The sequence below is a fragment of the Anarrhichthys ocellatus genome, unplaced genomic scaffold, assembly GCF_004355925.1.
Source record: "Anarrhichthys ocellatus isolate YVR2014 unplaced genomic scaffold, GSC_Weel_1.0 scaffold29, whole genome shotgun sequence".
Lineage (NCBI taxonomy): Eukaryota > Metazoa > Chordata > Actinopteri > Perciformes > Anarhichadidae > Anarrhichthys > Anarrhichthys ocellatus.
The window spans coordinates 3,845,612-3,872,044 of NW_022280059.1; the positions used below are offsets into that span (position 1 = coordinate 3,845,612).

At 38.9% G+C, this 26,433-nt stretch overlaps 1 protein-coding gene across 3 annotated transcripts in view; it reads left to right on the forward strand.

Annotated features, from left to right (window-relative positions):
* cadm2b (cell adhesion molecule 2b) overlaps nt 1-26,433 on the forward strand; it is a 128,441-nt gene that overhangs the window by 94,796 nt on the left and 7,212 nt on the right. For all 3 annotated transcript variants that reach the window (XM_031863625.1, XM_031863627.1, XM_031863626.1), the window contains 6 exons: nt 5,794-5,943; nt 15,967-16,119; nt 16,843-16,980; nt 24,328-24,486; nt 24,789-24,879; nt 25,039-25,217. In XM_031863625.1, the coding sequence (XP_031719485.1) occupies nt 5,794-5,943; nt 15,967-16,119; nt 16,843-16,980; nt 24,328-24,486; nt 24,789-24,879; nt 25,039-25,217 (870 nt within the window). The remainder of the gene's footprint in view (nt 1-5,793; nt 5,944-15,966; nt 16,120-16,842; nt 16,981-24,327; nt 24,487-24,788; nt 24,880-25,038; nt 25,218-26,433) is intronic.

Consider the following 26,433-nt stretch of genomic DNA (forward strand, 5'->3'; position numbering starts at 1 on the left):
TTCCCAGAAAAGCCCACCTTTCACCTGTATCTGCTCTCATTCAAAAGGATTTATACATTTGAACAAGATGTTTTCAGTGCTTTCAGAAATAAGTTTATTGAAGAGCACAAATCTTAGCAATGGGTATACTGTAGGTCTTTAGTTTTGTAAGTAAGGTTGGATCGGTTTCTTCAGAGCAGGCTGTACTGGATTTTCTAAATATGGTACACAACCATTAGTCCTGGAGTTATTTACAACAGAGAAAGGAGTTGGTGTTACAATCTATGTGACCTCTGAAGAATTATGTCTGCTGAACTCGTGGATGAGTCATATGTGAAAGTGTCTTTTACTTCTTGTGGTGTTAGAAAGTGACTGAGGCAAGTGAGGATAAGTTATTCCAACACAAGTAAAAGAGGAGTAACACAGGGAATCCAACAGCATGTTGAGAACAAAATGTAAGCCACGCTTTTACAAAACTTCACACTGAGTTGGAACTCAGAGCTGTCTGTATTTGTCTCACTTGGGAGATGGCAATCTCTATTATTTCTTGTGCTCTCCACCAAGGAATGCACACCACAAGAGGCTTCAAGTTTTAATTAAATGGAATATTTATACACTGCGGATGTTCAACTTCCCTTTCTCCCAACATGCTGGCAAATAGGCCACGCAGTTTAGAGTTAGCCAATTAATTACAATTTTGTCAAGTCACAGCAATTGCAGTGATTAATTGCTATGTTCTCAAGAGTATATTGTTCATTTAAATACCTTGTAAGTAATAATACAAGATATTTTATTTTATTTCCAAACTTCTCTCTTTTCCGCTTCACGGCATTTACTGTGTACAAAATAATGAGAATGAATTTATTTGTAAAAAAAACAATTGGGTTTGTTTTGTTTTTTTAATTATTTTTAATTTAGCATTCATTATAGACAGCTAGTTTGTCAAATATATCATTATTTCCATAAATGACATACTGACTGTCTGAGATTCAAGGTCAATTTTAATCTCCCTCCAAAAGATGAAAAATTGTGTTGATTAAAGTAATTTTATGTGTATGTAAATCAGAGATTATTGCTTTCTTTGCAAGAGAATTTCTCAGACAATAAAAAGAAAGTATGCGTTTAAATGTGTCAACTATTTCCATGAAACAAGAATGTAAGACTTTCATCCATTCATTTTTTTATCTTACCATTTAGTTTTAGTGGCATGATTAAAATGCTCTTCTTGAAATTGTTTTCATAGGTGTGGCCTAGACTTAGAAGTATAGGCAGTCTTTACATTGCAGGTCCACCAAATCAATGTCAGACATTCAGTTTTCAGTGTGGATACATAAGTGAATCGTATATATGGCATTTTGTCATTGACATGCAATGTATGAAGTTGCCATGACTTATTAGCATGCAGAAGGGAGCTCATCCCCTCTAACATCTCTATCAGCTAAAAAAAAGCCCTCATAGAATTGAGCACTAGAGGTGAACTTGTGGTTTGATAAACTGTCTGGAATTAATTTCATATGAAAATGTATAATTGTTAGCATTTTGTAATGAATGGAGGCATCGCCTATTTCATGAACTATTTTCTGAGTTATTTGTTTTCTTTTTATCCTGCCTGCCGTTTACAGTTTATTCTGCAGTGGTGTGCTTGACTGCTCTCCAGCCATTCATCAAGGCACTGCTTTCCATTATTTGGTGTAGTCAGCTGAAACTGAGAAAGGCTTTTGGGGTGGTATGGCTCATTCTTCCTCCACTAACTCTCTGTTCTCCTCAACAGAGATGTTATTCGTATTTTTCACCTCATGACCTGGATCAGTGATCATTAGATGAGTCGTGAAATTATACATGCAACACGGATCTCATATGATCCGGTTTTCAGACCTGGTTTCCCTGAATGCTGTGATTTTCCATCAGAATCCTATCAAAACAGAACCAAAAAAATGTTCACATCATCAATAATGATAAAGCACTCCATTTACATGCATCAGCTATCTCTCTTAATCCTCCCTTTAAGTATAATCATAAAGATTTCTATCTCCCTCATATTCTCATTTTCTAGATGCCCAACCAGCCCATAAGACTCGCAAAATCAATAACCTAAAGTATCATATTCTTGGCTTCTAATATTGTCAGGCTCAGATTCCATCAGGCTACGGTCTGAGCTGCATTCTGATAACGGCATGAAGAGGGGCTGGTTGAGATGAAATGAAATAGTTTATGGTTAATGCACACTCAACCGCCAGACATTGTGAACATCTCTATTCAGTATTCATATTTATACTCGACACTTGCTGCACAGAGCTCATCCCACGCTAAAATGTATAGCGATGAAGAGCAGACATTTACATCGGTGTTTTAGCAGGTATTTCTGTGGTTCCCCTTTAAAATCTAATCATCACATATTTGTATTTACAATGAAGGTGCTGTCCTCTGCTCGCCATTAACATGTCTACATTATTTCAGCTGTGCAAGTAAATATTTGAGTCATGAGGCAGTGTCACTTGATTCTGTATGAGAGTTAATGTCACCGCGGAGAGAGGCGTCAGCAGCATTCTGACTGTGCAAAGCACAGCAAACAACTTGACTAATCTCATGTGTGCTGACATTGTGACTGATGATCAGTGTGCTGGTGGCCCACCTGAATGTGGACCGTAATCTCCCAGCTCAGGGTGATATTGCCAGTTTCAGCTTTCATTGGAGTGGGCTCTTTGCTTCAGCAGTAAAAAAAATAAATATAAAAACAGCAGCTCTCAGATCCATGTGGCCGTCATAAAAAAAACACTGTGAAAGGAGAAAAGCACTGCCAAGGGACCAATTATAGCTTTAAGCTTTAGACCCATAAGCAGGCTGATGTAGGAAATATTTTTGATTAAAAGCACAAAGGCACAAAACAAAACAATAAAAAGCTTGGATTTTAATTGATTCAGTTCAGTGTTAGTGTAAAAATCAGTTTTCAGTTCAGGTTTCATCTTTTCATGTTTTTAATCTTAACCTCCCTTTCTGGAAAGCTGAAGCAAAGCTGAATTGGAAATAGTGAGAGAGAAACACTGTGTGATTTATCACATATTGGATTTTTCTTTTACTATAGCACTTCATGATATTCATGGATTAAAGGAGAAGAGTTGCCAGCATGAACGCTAAAAAGGGCTTGTGTCCCATAACAGGGTCCTTCTTTATGGGGACCTCTCGGTTTATGACTGCCTGTGTTCACACATTCGCGCGGATCTGGCACCTCTCATGGTAAAGAACAATAACAACAGCTATAAGCAAGTGAGTGTTTGTGCTGCAAATTGGTACAATGGCTAAATTTGAGAGAGAGAGAGAGAGAGAGAGAGAGAGAGACTTTTTCTCACCCCCTCAACGACCTGATTTACAAAATGAAGCACTCGTGTTTCAGAGGGTGCCTGCTGCTTTCATCAAGATATCTCAGGTTACTCAATCCTCCCCTCACCTATTCAGGTCCCATACTGCCTCCTGTGTGGGAAAACTGTCAAACTGCAGTGCAACTGACTTTGACTGAAAATAAGTAGCCCCTCTCATTTAGATGTAGGCCTATATCTAAGTGCTTGAAAAATGATACAGCAATGCCCGGTATTAAAGTCATTTAGCCTGTAGAACTGATATGCTTTGTGTTTAAGAGATGGTATATCCTACCCAAAGGCATATTGCAAAAGTGCAGGTTTATTCCTCATTTCATCACTGCACTTCACTGAGTCGTCTTGGATCATCAATAAAGCAGACAACCTTCATACCTCCATCACTCCTCTCAGAACAGTTTGTTCCATTTCACTGAGTTGGCTTTTATAGAAAAACACAGCCATAGTCCAACATAATCTACACTTTTACCTAGAAGCTTTTATTGTATCTTTCCATACCTACAGTATTTGTTGGTTACTTACTGCTAAGGCCATGTGTTGATCTGTTGTATTTATTCTGATGTCACACGTTTTGTTTTGTAGATTTTGTAGCCTTCCTTGTCACACACACTAGGACATGTGCGTCTTTAAAGTGAATCAGTGTGTAGAGGGTCACACAGCACAGTGTAGCACCCGTGAATCAGTTTGTGGTTCAGTGACTGTTGTTTGGCGCTATACTGTAGAAGGAAGGCCGACCGCCCTCCAATCACCATCTCAAGAAAAATGAAAAATTCAGTATGGCGCGGGGGATTATGTTTCCACAGAAGGGACTGCATTTGCCATACTCTAGACTGCAACAGAATGTCAAGACTGGAATTTCATGAATGCATTTGTGAAACCCAGTTAGCTGGAGTGCACAATAACCTGCACTGCCACTTCTATTAAAACACTTGCCACTGATTATGTGAACAGCTTTTATTGATCTTGCAGGTATAATTTAAAGCAATTTCCGCAATACGTTTTTGCACCAACCAGAATTTGAGGGATTGAGAATTATGTTTGGATTTTACTTTCTTCATATCATTGTTGTGAATAGTGAGCAGTAAACACTAGAGACAGGCAGCAAAGATACTGGTGATGGTGGGGTAGATGATATGACACAAAAAGTTGAAAGATATGCAGGAACTGACAACACCTCCACATGGTACTCAATGCATCCGCATCAATTTCCCTTTTTAATATGACATGCATAGCTTATTTTGCTGGACTACCGACTGACATCCAGCCAACTGCATTTGAATTATTGTAATGATGACATGATGAAATGGTGGTGTGTCTGTTGATGTGATATTGAGTCCTATTCCCATCACTATTTATTGTCAGCCTCACCTTCACCTCTAGCTTACAATGGTGTCCATCAGGACAATTGAGGTCAAGGAAGGTCCACAGACCTTCTCCCCCATTTGAGCTGGACTAATGAGGCAGACAGCTGTTCCCTTAGTTGAAATGTCCCTGGAGTGAACTGTACCTTGGAGAGGCAGAGACAATGTCACCTTCATATTCAGGCACATGACAAAAGGAAAGCAAAGCAGGAATCAAGAGAGAACATGCACACAGATTAGCTTGTAGACAGCAAAATGCTCCCAGGCAAATACAGCACTTTTAGCTTCAAGCATGAACTCAAGGGCTCTAACACAGTTGTTGTTTACTGTTGTCATCCGTAAAGGGGCTGGTCTGGCCAGGCTCATATTAGCTTACACTTCGTCTTCTCACAATTCCCTGCAAAAGAGTATTGGTTTTAAACATCTGTTTCTGAAGCTTGGCAGAGTTCAATAAAATACAGGCGTGATAGAAATGCTTCTGCAATGTAATTAGGTGACTTTGCTGAGACGACAAGTACAAATGTGAAATAAGAAGGTAAAATCCAGCAAGGCTGGGTGATTAGGCCTCATTTGGATGTCTTCTGCACACTGTGCTTGCCCTGAAACTGGCTGTTTCAGGGCAAGCCAGTCGCTCGGATCGAAGGTCCACAGTGTCTAGGATTATGTGTCAATTTACCACCCAGCTGCAGCTCTCGACTCTACAGCAGAACATGACTACCTCTAATTAGGCCATGCTACCAATTAGGGCCCTGCAATAAGGCAGCGAGGAAGGAGCTCTGGGAGACTAAAACCTACCATTGTCTCCACCGTAAAAAAAACAACACTGTTTTCTAGCACCAACAGCTGTCGAAGGCTGAAGTCCATGTCAATGAGGCTTTCATTACGCTATCTTTGTTTTACTGTGCTGTAATGAAGACATTAATGTAATTGGGCGATATGATGACAGAACATTAACTTTGAAAGGTGTCAAGTCTGAATGGTACATTAATGTGATTCAATGAAAAGACCGTAAGAACCAGTCCAAAACAGCAATCTATTTATGCCACGGCCATGACCTCAAACTCTGTCTCATAATCCCACAGGTAGCCAAGGTCAGTTCCCCATAACTCAGAATGTGACGGTGGTGGAGGGGGGCAGAGCCAACATGACCTGCCGTGTGGATTACAATGATAATACTTCCCTCCAGTGGTCAAACCCTGCACAACAGACCCTATTCTTTGGGGACAAGAAAGGTGAGTAATATTCCCAGAGGATAATGGCTGTAATGATAAAATGATGAGATATGATAAAGATGTCATAGCCAGATCACATTACTACAGGAGCTGTCTTCATTCATTTTTTTTTTATTTGTAATGTGCAAAATTGGCACCGTCTGCCTGAGACCACATCATTTTAGAATACAGTAAAAGACAGGATAACAGGGAAATGCATGTAATGTAGAAACAGACTTTCAATGAATTTATTTCTCCATTGAGGTCCCAGGGCACAAACTAAACGGAAATAGACTGTTTTTGAATTGAACTTTTGTAATCACGCAACACTGACAGTGTTGTTTACAACACAGTAACGCCTGTGGATTGTGAGATGATTGGGCTTAATTAGCATTTTAGCTGCCCTACATTTGTTTATAGCTGTTTTGATGTCACTGAAAAGAGTGCACTGTTGCAACCTTGTGAAACAAGGCCCAAGCCAGGATGAATTATAATGTGCTCTCAACAGCCAAATCCAATTTAAAGGTGACAAAAGTCTGGAGTCGATAAATTGGAATTGGGGTGAAAGGGAGTATAACAGTGGACTGGTCTTGTAAGAGTTGGACTGTCCATCTTTTAGTGTTTCTCACAGCATATTACCCATTCCATTTATGCTGTAGTCACTAATACAATATCATTGGTTCAGTGATTGGAGATTAACTTTCCCTTTGAATAACCAACAGAATGAGAGTCACAGTCTGGTTTGAAGAAATACTTTCTCCCTCGCAAGTGATTGGATTTAGTAATGAGGTCTAAGGTGTTTTATTAGATGAAATTACTTCCAAATACAATTAAACAAAAGTTAACTAAATCTTAAATATATACTCTTGTGTGAATGGTGTTAATGTGCCCAGAGATTTGAATTCAAGCAAAAGTCATTGAACCAAAACCATTCTCTTTTGTTATTTTTTCTGTATTCTCTGCAATATTTCATTATTGCACTTTTGAAATCCCCAAATTCTATCAGAAAAAATCTCAAAAACCTTCACTTCTCTGTACTTTGAAGAGATGTAACACATGATGAATGATTCAAATCGTATCTTTTGGTTATTTCATTTGGTCTAAATGAAGCCAGTTAAGTGTGTTTTGTTCACATGTTTCATCTCCTGTGAATAGAAATCTGTATCCACATGAAAATCCAGAAGGCTCCTGTTATAAGCATGTAAGGGGAGCTTTAAGAGCACAATATGTATGAGCCACTTTGCCCTTCTTGGGCAGCCATTTATATTGCATGACAGAATCCTTTTCCTGAGCCATTCGGATGACAAAATTAATGTAGTCCCCTCAGCAGAGGTTGCCAGGGCTAAGTATGGAACACTTCCTCTCCATCTCCTTTTAAACAGCCAAATGAAAAGCTTTATTGGCACAACTAATATGATGCCTGTGAGGCCATCAGGAGAAACGGGAGGCGTGGAACAACACGGGCTTCATGTGAGGAAGAGGGTGGGACACCTGGGAAGAAATCTCTACTGTGCCAAATCACCAGTTAATTGCTTGGCAGAGGGCTGCAACTGTCCTTCTCCCATTTGTTGTGCCTTCTTGTAGGAGCCAATGAAAAATGTTAGATTCAACCTTATGCTACATTTCAGTCAAACAATTGGAGACTGGCTGAGCTTGAGGCAGGGTGTTGAATAGCTGTTCATAGACTGCTGTCATTCAGTAGATTAGATTAATATAGCTATGTTGCATTTTCGTGTTGACAGTGTTTTGATTTTTGATTTATTTATTTTTTTCCTGCTCTTTAGATTAATCTTTCATTTTCCCTGCACTTGTTATCTCTGTCCATTGCCTCTGTTGTCTACCTCTCTGCTTACAACAATCCCCTTGGGTGTCCATGACAGCATGGCCATATGTTAGCGTTTGATGCACTTGCAAGTTTTCCCCACTCTCTCCTCACAAAGGTAGTTTGTCATTGTGTGTGTGGAATCCAAAAGAAACTCTGCTTTTACAGATTGTGTGTGTGATTGCGGATGCTCAACACATACAAGTAATGATGATAAAAAATACATCTGCTGTTCTGTCTTAAATTAGACAAAACGCTCTGTGAGCCATTTTTGAAATCTCCTCTTGCTCTTTCCCTCAAGCTCTGTACGAAAGATAAGGGCATTTGTCTGGATGTGTTGGAGATTGTGTAGGGAAAAGAGTATTAAAATGACCTTTCAAATCTCTTTCAGCAGCTATAGTGGAGTAAAGGGAAACATCTGTAACGAAGCTGAGGTTCCTTATTATATCAATTGGGTTTGACAACTGCTGGGTAAAGTAAGACAAAATCTGATCTTTGCCCTGACTATAATTTGTTCCATTTTAATTCAGGTCTGACAAATGAGAATATGAAAAAAAAAGCCCCAAAGAGTGGCTATTACAGACAAGGTATTCAGTGTCTTTAAAATTCAGGAAAAACACAGACATCCATTTTCTCCTTAAGTCTACTCTAGTCTACAGTTTAAGAGTAAGAAAAGATAGCATGTGTATCCTTTGCATCAAACATTATTCAAACACAAGTGTCAGTAATGCAATGTACTGCAACTGTCTGTAATTTAAGTGGCCTAAGTGGAAAAGATATTGGTCGGATATTGTTATATTTGGAATGAATATGAAATGCGGTATCTGGTGTCAAAGTCAGGCATTTTATATGCACTCAACATGGGTTATGTGATCAACTGGTGCCATAATTTTTCTGGCAAGGAGAGTCTCCATTAATGACTTTAAAGATTACTCCAATTAACCTTCTTCAGATGCATCTTTGCAATTTAATTAATAGAGCAATGTAAAAGGTGCACTATTAGTTTAAGTATCCATTGGGAGTCCTCAGGTAGGTATGTAGGTAGAACTTAATCCCAGCAGTGCATCCTACAAGCTGTGATTTACAATTTGTCTACACAGCAATGTTACGTCTCGACACAGATGTGGAATTAGGAAAAGAGGTGTGTTTGCAGGTGGGAAGGAAGGAGTGGGTGGCAGCTCAATAGCTTTACATATCTTTGGTTAGAGTGTAAATGATAAGAAGGACCTCCATCTCATCCTCTCCCATAAGAGGATCAGTCAAACCTTGTGGAGCTCCAAGAGAGTGTTAACCTTGCTGGATTCCCAAAGCCGATCCATATGGGTTGGACTGTCTCTGCACATTTGTCTGAAGCTGAACACAGCCCTCCTCTTATACCATGCCAGCTGGCTTCTTGGCACGCTCTTCGACAACCATTATGTATATCTGAGTCTTGGTTGATTGTTGCCACCTTAGAGACATCAGACTACACTATGGCAAACACCAGCATGCATCCATCGGACTACCACCACAAACATGAGACAACAGAGATAGATCCCCTTAATAGCCAGACCAGGACATGATTCATCTATTAGACCAATTAGCAGGGACTGTTGAAGGAAGTGGCTCTGTGGTGAGCTGCCACGATGAAGAAATCGATTTGGGCCATATGTCTTTTGTAGAATTATCCCTTTTATATGTTGGTGTGGTTATGAATTATTGTTACTGAGCAGGACAAATGAGAGCAGAGCTGTCCTTTGCTGTCTTCATTATGATTTACTTCCATTTTAGCTTTTGTTAGAAAAGGGGAACAAAAAAAAGTAGTGTAGAGAATGGTAACATTATTACTGGAGGCATGCAGGATGAAAGCAGAATCTTTTGTCAGACACGGTGAATAAGAATTATGATATTAATGGGAAGTTACTGCAGGTTGCATGTCAACTACAATATGTGTTTGTAGCAGAGATATGGAGACATATTCAACATATACATCCATGCTGTGGCAAATTGTACAGCATGTGTTGCTCATCTCAATTCAATCTCTCAGAAGTTTACGGTTCATCATTCATGACATTTAATTGAGGCATTCAGCTTGGATCATAAAGGTCACAAAGCAAAATTGATGTTAATTGGCTTGTAGTAATCAAAATGCTGTTATGTGCTAAATGAATGCTCTAATGTGAGCATTAAAACATTCATTAGCTTGAGAGAATGAAGGATAATTACCAAGGATGCAATTACTGGAGTGAGCACCAATGAAAGCACATTTTAATGTCCATTCCAGTAAACACACAACATTTGATGGTGGGTCTGTTGGAAGCAAGTGTAGTGGATATTTACCTGAGCTCAGTCTCAGATATCTCTGTGTACATCTATCTTCAGTTTGAAATTGACATCAGCTACCATATACAGGTTTTTGTTGCCGTTGTTGTTTTCTTCTTTTGATTTAGTTGGAATTTAAATTTTACATTGTTGCTTTTTGGACACATCTGAAAATCCGGAGGAAACTATAAAAGAAGGAAAACATCATGTAAAGTTGACAACAAATAATCAATACATATAAAGGCAAAAGTGAAGTTAAGTGTGTAAGAGTTAAACACACCTTAAGTTTAATTTATTAAACAGATTTACTTGGTCATACTTTCCCGCATGTTCTTTAGATATCTTGGGAAAGAAATCTGAAGTGATGCTGAGGAAAATTTCACAAGCCACCAGTTTTTTCTTACAGGTATTTTGTTTACTTCTCAGTAACTGTTTTTATTGGAGACAAAATGTAGATGGCGTTTCATGGCCACAGATAATGTCTTTCTTCAGGGACTAATGGACTTTTAAGTGTACTGGGTTACCTCTAGCTTCACTGAAAAGTGAATGTTCCATTATGGCACTACACACTCGGCTATTATCACTAATGTGAAGAGCCACTCTTGTATGTACACCCGTGGCCAAAAGTTTTGAGAATGACAAGTATTGGTTTTCAAAGTTTGCTGCTTCAGTGTTTTTATATATTTCTGTCTGATATATACTGATGTATACTGAAGTATAAGTACAAGCATTTCATAAGTGTCAAATGCTTTTATTGACAATTACATTAAGTTTATTCAAAGAGTCAATATTTGCAGTGTTGACGAGAAGTCAGAGAAAATCAGAGAAAATGACTTTACACCAGTAAAATGACTTTACTGCAGCAGCAGTCCAATCGCTGTACCTTTTGCAGAATATCAGTCTGTCCCTGATGTTTTTCCTGGAGAGACGTGGCTTCTTTGCTGCCCTTCTTGACACCAGGCCATCCTCCAAAAGTCTTCGCCTCACTGTGCGTGAAGATGCACTCACATCTGCCTGCTGCCATTCCTAAGAAAGCTCTGCACTGGTGGTGCCCCGATCCCACAGCTGAATCAACTTTAGGATACGGTCCTGGCGCTTGCTGGACTTGTTGGGCGCCCTGAAGCCTTCTTCACAACAATTTAACCTCTCTCCTTGAAGTTCTTGATGATCCGACAAATGGTTGATTTAAATGCAATCTTACTAGCAATTCATCTGATCACTCTTCATAACATTCTTGAGTATATGCAAATTTCCATTATAAAAACTGAGGCAGCAGACTTTGCGAAAATTTATATTTGTTTCATTCTCAAAACTTTTGGCCAAGCATGTAATATACTAAGCTATGTGCCACACACATATATGTGTATATTAGCTCTTTAGAATAATGAAGAATATGCTGTATTAAAATTCTTGTAGAAGTTTGAAACCCACCTGAAAAACTTTTAATTCCTTTTTGTAGGGGCTGGTCAAGTCATTGTTTTGTCATACTGTAATGTCTGTACAAACCCTGAAATGTGTAAAATGCTTTGAAAACCAGTATAATTATGTAACCCCACTGTGACTTGGTGTAATGAAAATGAAAATTAGAAAGTTCATATGAAAAAAGGGACTCAAAGGCAGATAAATCCCCGCAGTGTACAATCAAGCTTATGTCAGTGGGCTGAAAAATGGACAGACAAAAATATATTCTTTGTCATTATTCACCACATGAAGAGGGGACGTAGCATAGCTGCTGGGAGAAATCCTCCTTCTTTCCTTTCCTCCTTCAAGCACTGAAAATGAGTCCAATTTGAGTAGCATCTGCTCTGTGGGATCTCTGAGAGTGCAGGCAGTAACAATGGCCCTCTGGAACAAGGCCCTTTCCTTCTCTTAATTGCAGCCACATGTGTGGTGAGAAAGAGCCCCATGCCTGCACCACTAGCCCTGGAACATCCAGAATCGCCCACACAGTCACTGAGTAAGCACAGCCAGCAGCAAACATTCTCTAATTGCGAAGAGTGGAGCCCCTAGCTGGACTGCGAGAAGGGGGGGGGGGGAACCCTGTGTTCTCGCTGAAGGACAGCTAGTGCTTTCACATTCCAGTACTGGCTCAAAGTGGTTACAGGGCATGCAAAAATGGCAAAATGGGGACACTAGTGGATGTAACATATTTTGGCTGAACCCGATAGCCATCAGCTTGTTTCCAAGACTAATGGATAGATGTAAAATGTCCTTTTCTATCTGGACTGTCAAGAGATACTTCATCATTTTGGATTAGAAACATTGGGTAACAGCTGTCTGCTGCTCAGTAGAGTGTGGACGCGAATGCCATGTGATAAGTGCACTTCGAGTTTCGCTGCCTCCGGTTTTATCTCATGGCAGAGCCAATGCAACCAACCAGACTGTTAGCCCTTCTCTTAAAAATCAAAAAAAGTGTACTGCATTGGAATAAGTCATTGTAACGGCTGTTTTACATGTTAAAACGGGTTCTTGGACATTGTACATTCAGATAACTTTTTGCACAGTTGACCTAGGTTGTTAAAATGGAATCTGACAAACTACTGTTCTCTTGGGAGACCTCAAATTGGTCTTCCACTGACATGGTCGATGGTGCAAAGGACTGTCAGGGAAACAAGGCAAACATTACTTCGCATCAAAGGACCATAGCAATAGTATCCCCTGCCCTGAGGGGGAACCGGGTGTCAGTTTTACTGATTTGAGACAGCCTTGGTAAGGCCTCCATCACAGGAGATGTACTGCACATTAAGCTGCCATGCTGCAAGGCTGTAGCATACACAAGGTCAGGGTGCCGATTTATGCTTTCTCCTAAGCAGAATGAACAACGCAGGAGCTATCTAGGGTTTGGGGGAAATGAACCTTTTCATCACATTGATTTCCTAAAGCACCTGGAAAAAAGCTTTGTCAGCCGCTGGCATTTGGGTCTGATTGTGACGGATCTGCCCACAAGCTGGGCCTCTAGCCTGGATTGGATGCTAGTAGTAAGCTTTCCTGGCCATATGCTGTTTGAGTAATAGATAACACTTGTCTTTGGGTTATTCAAACCTTTGTAAATCTCATTCTATCAATGTGTCATTGATTCAAGTGCCATGTGCCTGTCTAACAAAAACATATCCGTCAAGTCCTTCTTTTGTTTAACTGTAAGTTGTATCTACCTGGGTTAAAGTATCTGAATCAGTATTCCAGCTACTGACATTTAGATTTGGTTCTGTTCTAAAGGTAGTGTGATATTGTTCAGCAGACAAAAAAAAAAGGTGTAGCCTAACTTTTACTTTACACATCACTTGAAATTGTCAGTGGTCTGTATTTGGTCACTGTTTTGCATTAGTTTCAATGGATTGCAAAGGTGATTATTTTCAGAAAAATAAATTCTACAACCACTCCTGCAGCATAATCCACTTCTCTGTTGTCCAACCACGTGCTCAGTGTGTTTCAAAGAGTCATAATTTTGGTGAAATATGGCTAAATATGCTACTATAGAGCTTCCAGGGTCCAACACGGAAGCTCCAGCCATATTTTGCTAAAAACGATGACTGTTTGGATCAGACTTGCCATATAGATGTGAAAAATAATGGGTTAAAACTTTTGTAATAGTCATGAATTCAATGTAGTCACAACTACTGGAGCAAATAAAATAAAAAATGTTTACACCCACAGATTTTGGGTGTGTCAACATTTTAACCAAAGGATGTCTGTTTTCCCTTGACAAATCCCTCTTAGGAAACAACCAGAACATTTATCAGTATCTCAGAGGTTGCTGGAGCTATTCATTGTTTTGTAATATTTAAGGAACAGGGGGTTAAGAAGAAGAAAAGTCGGTCTGTTTCTCCTCGTCCTTTCTACGTGTGATGCAGGGATGGAAGGATATGCAGGGGAAGTACAGTATGTCATATTGTCCAAAGCTTTGATCTTCTCAGCCTGTACTTCCATATCTTCAGAGCTCCGGTACAATGTTTGTTTAGACCCCATCACCTCTCCGATGCATCCATCCACCAAAGGCTTCGCTGTTTTCTGCCAAAGCCTCTAGGCATTTGCAAGCTCTGTAGTGAGGATGCTTAACTACAAAGAACATCAGGCAGCTTTGTTTCAGGATGCAGTTTGCTACAGTAAGACTATCAAATGTTTGTATTAAGCCCCATAGCACATAATAAGCTGGCTCTCTGATGGCAGAGCTTGTTGTTAAATTTTAATACTGGCTTGAAGATTGTTTTTATTTACTCTTTATTCTTGGATAACAAGAGTCTTTAATACGAAATATCTTAGGGCCATCACTATCTCTAGCCAATCTTTCCTTTTTTCTTTTTAGTGTGCGTGTGATTATAAGATAATGATCATCAAATGATATGGTGTAATTGAAGCAGAAGAAGAGCGTTGTTGATAACGACCTATGTTTGTATATATCTAATAATCATTTCAGCCAATCTAATTTAACTGTTTATCACATGGCTGCTCTGTATGTTCATCACTGAAATCAAATAAATTGGAACGGAGCAGTTGATTAATGATTTACATAGAGATGTCTTCTTTATCTGATGTGATTTTACATTGGCCATGTTGATTAAATCCTAATCAACACCCACTTATGCTGCATTTTGCCAGATTTGCCCCGTGTAATACAATCCAATAGAGTTCAAATTACTTCAGATGAAAAAGTGTCCAGGGAGAGAGTTTGCCAGGCCTAAAGGGAGTGTGGATTAAGAATGTGTAATTTATTCAATGAAGAGCACTTTCCTTCCTGCCCTCTGTGGTTGGTTGCATGTAGGAGCAGGTGATTTTCAATTTGAAACTGTATAAGAGATGACAGGTGCGAGATGACCTTCTTCAGCTTAGCTGTGTGGTTTTCCCAGGTTTATGAGGGTGTAATCTGAATGAGCAGTGGTGAAGAAAACACTTTCATTTCAAGGTGTGTCTTTCAGAATGGCCATTGTGCTGATTATTGTATCATTAATCGTATTAGTAGTAGTGGTTGATTTGTATGTAGCAGCTAATTTGTATTACTTTTAGCAGTATTGTTGTTTTGTGTTTTACCTTAAGATTGGACTAGAGCTGGGCAATTTGGTTGATTTTAATATCACAATATTAACAAGAATGTTTGAACAATATTGATGCTCATCATGACACAGCAAATGCATGAAGAATTATAATACAAAATAATCAAATCAAGGTTCAGTACAGCAACGTACACTACAATAAAGTATTGTACGTACAATAAATGTAATGCATAACTGTGAAATGGTTATGCATTACATTTTTGATTTCTTAGTTTTTCATTACAATTTGCATAAAACCATTCATTGGGACAGTAGTTTGTAACACATTGACACAATGTGATTACCCCAATATGATACTTAATAGTTAATAATTACCATGTGGTACTATTGTTCAACCTTTATCTGGACTTCATTCTTTTGGCCTAAAGTTACAGTGAAAAATACAAAATAATTAAATAAGTACTAAGTGGTTCTGTATAAGGCCAGGGTAAGGTTTGGATATTAATGTTCAAAGTATAAAATATCACAAGCAGAGCCAGTTACTAAAAGTGTTAAAGGGAGTGTAAATCAATACCTGGAATGTAAGTGATTACCTAAATAGATATTGCAATCTAGCTTTTTCTGCTGCTTCGCTTCAGTGCTTCCCGCTGATGCCTTCGGTGTTCTCACAGACTGAATAAGACTGTGGGCTAGAATGCAAATGTAAGAAAATGTTTCAAATCATTGGCTACAGTATGTGTTTGCTGCATTTGACAACTATTTGAAATAACTGAAAGCACAGTGCATTCGGCCATGTTCTTGTCAGTGTCATCTGAATTACAAATGTGAATTGCCATCACTGAATTCAGCGTGAATTTTCCCCATTAGTAAACGGTGTTTTCTGTCTTTGTTCTGTGCACTCCGTGGTTCTTTGTGTCCTCTCTCCTGCTACAGCTCTGAGGGACCACAGAATCGAGCTGGTGCGAGCCTCGTCACAGGAGCTCATCATCAGAATCAGTGACGTCAGCCTGTCAGACGAGGGCCAGTACACCTGCTCGCTCTTCACCATGCCTGTCAAGACCACCAAGGCCTATCTCACTGTTCTGGGTGAGCATGTCTGTTTTGGACTAGTCTCAACACGGCCAATTAATTGTGGGTAAATCTTCACGTTCTGACAGCATGAATTCGTGCACATTTTGAATTATAGTCTGTTTTTTTTCTTCACCTAGCACGTACAACATTACACAACAGAAATAACATTTCTGCATTACGTTTTACCCTTGTCTACTAGAATAAAGAATTGCAAGCTAGTTATGTTACTATATTAAATTGTCTGCCAGGCAGGACAGCCACACAAAAGACTCGATGTGAATCTTTTCAGACCTGTTTAAGACAGACAGTTGAAGGATATTCATAAATTGACAAAAACTAAAAATCAACTCTGTAGGATGACCTTCGTCAGGCATTTCACTGCCAGACAGAAATACATTTGCCTCAATTATCTTGAAGGAGAGATTTTGGGTATTTTTCATCTTTGACTTTATTTAATAATATTGACTTTCCCATTTATACAATTTCTATTGTTTAGTTGTTGTTGGGTATATTTCATTGTTGCGATACTACTGCTTTTTTATCATACCTTTTTGTCGTGCCTTATAAAAAATCAAACATCAAAAGTCTAAATTAAATGTTATCTTGCCAATGAGAGAAGAAAACATGAATATCTGATCTGAATATCAGTTATTCATTTCTTATCATCAGAGGAATACAGGCTCATATACGTAGATCGATTCAGTATGTTATTTATAATTACATTTCCATGCACCATAGGTATGCCAGGACGACCAGAGATCACAGGATTCACCAAGCCTGCCATTGAGGGGGACGTAATCACCCTGACGTGCACCACACCAGGCAGCAAACCAGTTGCCAATATCCGGTGGTTCCGAAATGACAAGGAAGTTCAAGGTAGGGCATGTGGTGTGGATTTCACGAGCATTGTATCTTCTGTTACCACTTGTACCCTCTTGGAGACATCATTACTGTCAAGTCATTCAGCTGCTGCATTCCTTTGTGCTCATATTCATGCATTGTTCCACTGGCTGGGGTTTAGCGCTGCCATGATTCGCTTGGCTCACGGCCAGCATTGCTGCTGTTGTTGGACGCCGTCCAAATGTTGCTGGACTGTGGCAGAGCTTTCCACATTTCACTGCGTGACCAAGGTGAAGACATACTGTATAGGAGGGCCTCGTATTGATTCTAATTATAAAGTTAAGTGTACATCAACAACAAGTTCTGCACAGCATTCTGTTTTCCACTGTTTGTGGCACTAGTAACGATGTCAACTGGTTGATTAATGGAAACACAAATCAATCATGCAATAGTAAAGGTGATCATCAAAAGGGAAATTGTACACTCTATGGGTTGGCTCATGGGCTCGTGCTTGTTTTCAATTTAAAATGATATAGAAGACAGAAGGTGCAAACCTTCATATTTTCGAAGCTCAAACCAGCAAATGTTTGACCTTTCTTCTCGGTAAAATGTGGCTCGGCTAATCGACTCAAATAATGCCACGATGAAGAATCACGCTTTTGAGGGAAGCTAGCCCTCCTAAACAGTCTGAGAGAGGAACAAGAACAATGATTGCATGCTAACAGTTTGAGACTCTGTGCTTCATGTTTTGTGTTCACTAGTGGTGCAACGGATCATAAAACTCACGGTTCGGATCGTATTGGGTCAGAATCACGGATCGGATCACAGATCAGATCAGCACAAAGACAAAAGGGTGCAAATATAACTTTTAGAGATCCTTGATCAGGTTTTTTTGCTGCTGGTAGTAATTGCTGATCATTATCTCCTTGTTGTTTGGTTATAGCAGCTGGTCTCCAGACTTTTTTTTTTGCCAACGTCACAATAATCATTTCAACTGCTCTGAAGTCAGTGTAAACCATCAGAAATTGTAATTATTATCCTTTTACTTTGTAAAATAATTTGTAATGTTCTTTTCTTTATAAAAATTAAACACAATTAAAATGATTAAAAAAAGATTGTATTTTAATTGATTAAAACAAATCTTGTCATTTGTAGTTTTAATGATGTATCATAAGGTGCTCAGAGCTAGTGTTGAAGTTAAACAGCTCATAATTAATCTTTTACGAGATAAGATTACATTTGAACACATCATGGTAACGTTATAATTTACCTTTGCCCAATGCCCATTTTTACTGAACAGAGCCTGAACGCATCATAATGTAACTGAAGGGAACCTTCGTTCGTTGGCCATTAGCGGTGCTGTCAATTTACACACTGATTGGTCGTTTATAATGTAACATTATCAGAGATCGGCGACTAGAAAAGCATAAATGCCGATGTCCTGATCGCATATTTTACTGAATGTTGGAGGATAAAGATCCAGGGTCGACACGCGTCCCGAACCGTGAGGGGGATCCGTACGGATCACGGATTGACAGTGGTCCATAATTACACCACTAGTGTTAGCTTAAAAGGACACACTGGTGTTAATTTATCCCCCAGTTACAAGTCTCCTGTATGACCTACCTTAGTGATGAGTTGTTCTTGCTGGGGATTCGTTCTGCAGCTGGGGTTTTTTTTTTTCAAACAGTAGCAATTAGATTAGTCAAACGAGTCAAGGAGGATTCAAGAACGCACAAGAATGCAAACTTACAGAGGCCACATAACTAGCTTCACCCAGAAGGAAAAAAAAACTGTGACAGAGACAATGCATTCGGCAGCAGATGGTGCAGTGTGCTGATCACACTAAACCAGCAGAAGTTATCTGTGGTTTCACACGATGTGCCTTACAAGCTTTCACTTTGTTGTGTACCTCTTTCCAAACTGTCTAAAGCTCGGCACTTTGTATTTTTATAGCTTTTATTTCAGCTTTAAAAATGTACAAAAAAAGACAAAAACATTAAAAAAAAATAGGAATGGAATGTTTTTCCTCAATTTGATGGCAGAGGTAAGCCGTGTGGAGCTCTTTAATGTAATGGAGCCTGCTGTAGAGACTCAGTGTGACAGTTGCTCTTTATTGAAGATTTGCACCAGAGAGCTTTTTCTTGGGGGTTCTGTCTGTGTCTGCCCAGCACTACATGATGATTGATGGGAGAGGGGCTGAGATATGAAGTATTCTTGTTGAAATGACATCCACGTAGATTCCTGAAAGGCCAGTGGAGAGCTGGCTCACAGCGTCACAACCAGATTTGCTGTCCATCTCGAGAGGCACTAAGATGATCTCTTTTTTTTGCTTTATGTCTTGTATACTTTAAGATAACTCTTTAAAGCTCAAAACTTAATATTAACATATATAGACATATGCACATAAAACAAATGCCAAGAGGTAATTTAACAAAGTTTAGGGGGGGGCACAGATGTATTCATGGCTCCAACTCCCGTCTTTTGTGGATACAAATAAAAATGTAATACCTTCATCCCAGTTCAGTTGGCATCACAAAAGTACATACAAACAAAATTACTAAATTAAAACAAAATAATTATTCCCAACATTCATATTTGATGTATAAAATGGAATTGAGAATTGCACATCTCTAAACATGTCATGTACCCCAAGTCTACCCAAAACTGCTGTCTTGTTTACAAATGTGCTTTTATTAGTTTTACCCGTGTATGGTGGGTTTTATTAAGCCGCTTGGGCAAACAGACCTGGTGTGATGCATCTCCGAGTCAAAGAGAGATAAAGAACAAAGCAGAGACTGGAGGGCTTGACTTAAAAACTTCATTTCCATGTCAAAGTGTCAAAGAGGAGAAATGTCAATCAGTGCTCCGGATCCAACTCTTTTGTAGGTGCTGCTTTAAAGCTTTCTTTAGCGAGTATGTGCTGGGAGCAGCATGTTTTGCCATTGGTTCTTCTGTCGTAGATCATTGCCGCCAGTGTCTGCTGTCAGTCAAATCTATCCCCACTGGAGGGACCAGTCTACAAAGCTCCAAGATGACAGCAGGTGTAATAGCAAAAACATGTCATATTTATTTCATGCTTTGATGATTTGTTTTTCAACAATTTATATGAGAAGCACGCAGCATTACAAACCTCAAAATGCAACTGTCATCCAGTGTCAAATAATTTGTTTGCAGAGTATAGAGCTATACAAATTACTTGTGTTGCTGAATGACAGCTAGACTTCAAATTATAATCTACTGAGGAAAAAATCCACCCACTGTCACTTTCTTTGCATACATAAAGTGGCCTATATATTCCTTTCAGAGTGACACAAAGGCACATTCCAATACACAGAAGTTCCAACATGGTGACTAATTATATACTGTATATGTTCAGTTTGGCAAGATATCAAGACATTTAAATCTAGAGATTATATATTATTATTATCATCATCATTTCATTTATTTAGTATTTTTTTATTAAATATGTGTGCTCCATTTTTAACTAGGCACCCATCCTGTCTAATCTGTAAGATTAAGCATTAAAATGAAATATCACAAACTTTGATTTATATCTTGAAAAATATTACACCCTTAGGTTATACAGCTGTATACATCTTTTGCTCTTTGCTGATGCTCACATCAAGTATCCCCAACATACTGACTTTTGTGCAACTTTTAATTGCCCAATGTGAACAGCAACAACTTTCTCCAATCAGTGGAAAAACATGGAAAGACATGTTTACGACTAAAGAATCAAATTGGTCCTGCTGATTAATATTTGCACTGCATGCTTCTCTAATCTAAGGATCATCACTGTGTTTCCCATACACATCGTTTACGGTAGCAGAGAGTGGGGGATGTGGTAAATACTTTCCTATTTAATAAGTGCATCATGTCTTTAGACAACTTTTGGCCTTCATGTTTTGTCTGGAGTGTGTTTCAATCTTTGTGTCTACATACAAGACTGACAGCATGATAATATACTACCTTTGCTTTAAATCATTAAAGCAACTTCATTCCTGCTAAATATAACAAGCTCTATACATGACACGTATATGGAATGTATTGTTTAAACTGTCTTATTTAGTTGAAGTGTAACCTTTATAACTTATTTAGACCTCAACATTTTGCCTAAATTAGCCACTGTGAGCAGGGTCAGCCTCATCATCTGTTGATTTATCAGAATTAACTGGGTCACGTCAGTCCAACTTTACAATTTATGGTAGAAAATACTTTTGTTTGTCCTCTATTTCCGAAGGTTACCATATTTTACTTTGCTTCTTCTTGGTTGATATTCTCATCCTCATTAAGGTCATAATCCCAAATTAGATTACGTGCCTCATTCATACTCAGTGTGGTGCTACCACTAGCCTGTGAGCAAGAATGATGTTGTATTCAATACTTTCAGCCATTACCAGCAGGGATGATCTGTGTGTTGCTGCACATTTTTTCACACAGTTTAACTGTGAAATTAGTTTTCAATTATATGTTTAACATCTGTTGACCTAACTCTAAAAACACTACTCTAATGTTACTATGTTTTCTGTAGCTTTTTTGTTCACCCACTCTCTACATTTTATGATAGGGGGGGGGGGGGTAATATCTGAGTGTTTTGCAAATGAGCCATATTACAGGAATATACCTGTAGAACCTCATACTGGTTTCTCAGATGAATTGCTTTAGATGGTTTGATATGCTGTATTTTTAAGACAATATACACTCACTTTTCCTCCTAACCCCATTTTCCATGTACCCCTGTTAGAACTTAGTTGAAAAACATTTAGAAACCAATAAAGTTCAATGGCCTGGAAATTGTGGAACAAGTTATATGGTTAAAACATCCAAATTATGCTCCTCATTTTTATGGTTAGTCATTTTTTTTAATTGATTAGTATTAGTATAGTATTTATTTACTAAACAAATGTGTGTGAGTGTATTTAGGCTTTTTAAATAGTTGCATTCAATTCATTCTCCAAGTACATTGTTCTTCCCTGATATGCTGGGCATTGATCTTGTGAGGCTTCATAAAGAGAGTGCAGCGCTCCGGCATCATCTGCTTTGTAGAGGGATATGAGCTCACTGCACATCTCTGCTCTGTTTTTATTAGTTGATTTCACATTTTCAACCATTTATAATAATGTTAACTGTGATCTAAAATGACAACAACAGTTGGAGACCATTTGTTTGAAACAGTGTTCCCCACTACACTACTCAGCCCCCACTTGTGTGCTAGGAGTATAATACAATACAGTATTACTGTTGCTAAAAATATTATAGTGTAATAAATCATTACATTCAGTTTTTTTTTCCGAGCTAGAACTATTTTTAGGAGCTTTTCATCTCATTTCATTATGAGTATCAAATTGTATATTGCAACAGCTTCTTGATGTGCCTTTTTTTGTTGTAACTATTTTGATGTTTAGTAAGTAAGTAAGTGAGAGTTATTTATAAAGGGCTTTTCACAGACAAAAGTCACAAATTGCTTAACAGGAGCGGAATTTCAAACAACAAAATGTGACCAAACAAGGGCAAATAATTTACAAGAACAGATTGTAAAACATGAAACGTGTTTAAGAAGGCACAATAAACAGAAAGTACACAATTAAGAACATAGAGTAAAAGCAGGCCTAGAGCATGAGTTTTACCCAAAGCCAGACAAAACAGGTATGTCTTGAGCTGATTTTTAAACAAATTAATGGAATCAGCAAAACGTAGGGGTGCAGGCAGAGCATTCCACAACCTTGGTGCTACTGCCTTAAAAGCTCGGTCACCACGGGGCTTAAGGCGAGTGCGTGGGACAGACAGAAAATGTAACATTTTAGAAAAATACTGGTAGAAAAATATGTTTGCCATCTCACACAGGAACCCAATCACTAATTTACCAGCAGAGCAGTTGTTAACATGTCCCATAGCACTCTTTACCCTCCAACTACCAAACACCAAAATATTAAATGTGCAAGATTGTTCACTAAGGATGAACAAGTTCCAATGTAACATTAAAGACATTTTTCCTCCTTGTTAAAACAGATGCAGGTGGTGATTACGAGCGCCCCTAGTTGCCTAAATGTAGATCTGCTTGCCTCTTTTGGGTTCTGGTTCCAAACAAGTATACCTGGGAACATTCATATTCTTATGGAAACTGCCTCTGCATGCTCTCTGGCGTTGCTAGCAGCCGCCTTAAAACAGACTGACAGCTTCTTCTATGGCAGCTCTGATGCTGCAGGCGACTTGATGAATGAGAGAGAAAGCTGGAGAGATTTGTGTTTGACACCACAGAGATACTTACTATCCCCCCTCTGTACTTCAGGGCAAAATGCAAGGCCTCTGACTTTCTGAATTAGCTTTTAAAAATATTCTAATTTCTAATGCATTAGTCGATAAAAGCATGATGTCCAAGACGACAGTGAGGTTGGATGTAAAATGGCGATTTTGTTGTTTCTTCTTCCTCTTGTAGTTATCTTCTTCTTCTCACTTTTAGTGTTGAAGTTTGAACATGCATACAAACTGACATTGTAATTCATATAAATCAGATCCAGATTGAGTTGCAAAAATGCCAAAAAAAGCCCAAAAATAAAACATACCATTTTACATAACTTACATAATCTGATTTTCAAATCATTGTCCTACATGTAATTGTAGGTACACTAAATAATAAATCACATCTCGGGAGAGGAAGAGGAGGAGGAGGAGGGGGGAGGATGTAGTGCGGGAAAGATCTAAGGGGGTGAAGAGGGTAGTAGCTAAAGTCTTTCTGAGGCCTTCGTCAAGTAATGCCTTTGTCCTTTTTTGCTGTTCAGTACAGCTCTTTCCAGAGAAAAGTGACGCTAACACACAAAGCATCGACAGGAGAGCAGCAGCAAACTACAAAGAAATGCTTCCAATTATAAGTCAAGAGGAGTCTCTAAATGAAGACGGCATCACAGGGCAGGGACAAAACAAACACAAATCAAGATCTGAAGTTGTGTAAAGGGTGAATGTTCGGGCATGAAACTAAGTAAATGAATAGAAAGGTGTGACTGTGGAGATCCACTCTGCACTGCCGGGTGTGTCTGTTTGTGTTGACTGGGATGTTTGAGAGGTGGTCCTGGAGGAGCAAACACACCCATTCAACCGAGTCAGTGCTCACACTGCTCTCCCCTCACTATTCACTCTACTTTGACTTGACTTTCAAAGGCCAAGGATTCTCTTCCTCAAAGGAGATGCAGAGAAAAACAACAACAACAACACTGCAGCTGTCTATGTCAGAAAAGCAACATTTTGAAATACAATGTCATGTTTCTCAAGTTTTAGTTAACATTCAAGCTGATTTCTGTTTCTTCCAAGCCAGAACTGTTCTCCAATAATATTTAGTAATCCACAAGTATATTGCACCTCTGTTCATTTTCTGACTCTCTGCAGGCACAAAGGATGTGAATGCCACAGGAAAATCCTTCGCAGTGAGGAGTAGCCTCCAGTTCCAGGTGGACAGACGTGACGATGGCGTCGCCTACACCTGCAGTGTGGAGCATGTGTCTCTGCCAAACCCCTACATGACAACTGAGGTCCTGGAGGTCCACTGTGAGTGCAGTCATACACACCCTGCAAAGATGGATTAGGTGTAAGATTAGCAATGAGAAGAAATACAAGGACTGAGATTACATTTATGTCTGCAGGTTTAGTTTTGCATTTGTTCAGGATTAGTGTAGGATTAGTTTGCAGGTAAGAGATTAGTACCAAAGCAGAACAGGGATATGGGCCAGAGCTAAGAGCTGCCCAATGGGTAAAGAACTAACTACTGTGGTGCTTTGCAGTGTTTGAGTTAAAGCCTCTAACACACAGTACTGTCATAGCATTGCAATTGTTTTGTCCCCTCTCTGCAGATGCTCCCCATTTGGAGATCACACATTCACTGATTATTCCACAGGAAGGACAATACTTCAAATTGGAGTGTGTGTCCATAGGCAACCCAATGTAAGTTGCCAATTTTTATCACATTCAATTTGATGACTACTAGCATGAAAATAGGCAGAAATTAGAATATTTCTTCAGTTAATTCAATATGCCTTTACATTTAGGAAATCATATTCAGCAAGATGAAAAGAAAACAATGTGTGTATTTTCTTTTCCCAGACCTGAACCGGTGCTGTGGTCTAAAGATGGAGGAGAGCTGCCAGACATTGAGCGTATGATTGTGGAGGGCAGGGAACTAACCATCACCACACTTAATAAAACAGACAATGGCACATACCGCTGCGAGGCCAGCAACCACCTGGGGACCAACAGTGCAGAATATATACTGTTTGTATATGGTGGGTACTGTAATGGTTAGTCTTGTTATGGATGATCGGTTTTGTTATCGCTTCAAACTCCAGGCTTTGCAGCACACTCTGTGCTATCTTAAAGATGGTTGGTTTTCATTACAAAGATACAAAGCCAGAAGAGGGATTGTCGGTCTGGCAATTTAACTGCTAGATGGAGCACGTTACAACCATTTAAAAAAGCTTCTAAATTAAAAAGCATAAGAACAAAACAATAATAGCGAAAGACATTATGAAGTATCGTATGAAAGATTTTTCAATATAATCACAACTGTCAGCGTCTCCTAGAATTCCAATGCTTCTGTCAAATAATCGATCACAATGACTTTTGGAACATGTCTAATGTCAGTTTTGTATGAAAAGTAGATTGTGAACAGAAACTTTTGACTTTAGCCCTTAACAGTCATTTGTGGTTCATTTATGAATATAAGCAGATATAGACTCCAGCTCCCTGTGGCCATGGAAGTGTATAGCTAATGGATGGGTGGAAATAATTTATTACTTTGGCTATAAAGTCATGTGCCAGTTCAGTTTAGGTCATCTTGGATTTAATTCGTAACACAAAAAATTCCCTGACAGTATGTTTGCAATATTTAGCTCCTCAACTGCAAAGTATGTGCACATTTTTGGATGTATTTGTCTTACCCTTTGAGACAGCCATTGGTTTCCATTAATTTAGAAAAATGTGAAAAGTACTATACTATGAATGTGTGTTCATGCATGTGATCCTTGTAACTCTGACAATAATTAATGCAGACTTAGTTCAAATGTACAGTATGTTCTGCATATAAATGAATGGAAACAAATGGCTGCCTGGAACAGAGAAACAAATGCAAATCTCAAAACAATTAGCAGCATGATAAAGGGATTGCACTATTGCATCTCCTGCCAGATGGTAATGAAGGATTGGATAGAAGAGAGTAAAGGGTGGCTTCCAACAACTGAGTAACAATGTGAAAACTAAAAGTAGTAAGTTTGTTTTCTAATGTAATTTTGTGGTTCAAATATTTAAAATGAGGTTTAACAGCATTTTAGGACAAGCACTGACAGTACAACTGCATGTCACCAGTTTGCAGACCATTTCCTCAAGATTTCAGTCCCAAATCTTGCCTTGGCACGGTGCAGGATAACCCAGTTTACCTCACTGTACTGTACACATCGCTACATAGGTTTAGCTTTTGGACTCTTCCTATGAGGGGGCGGGGGG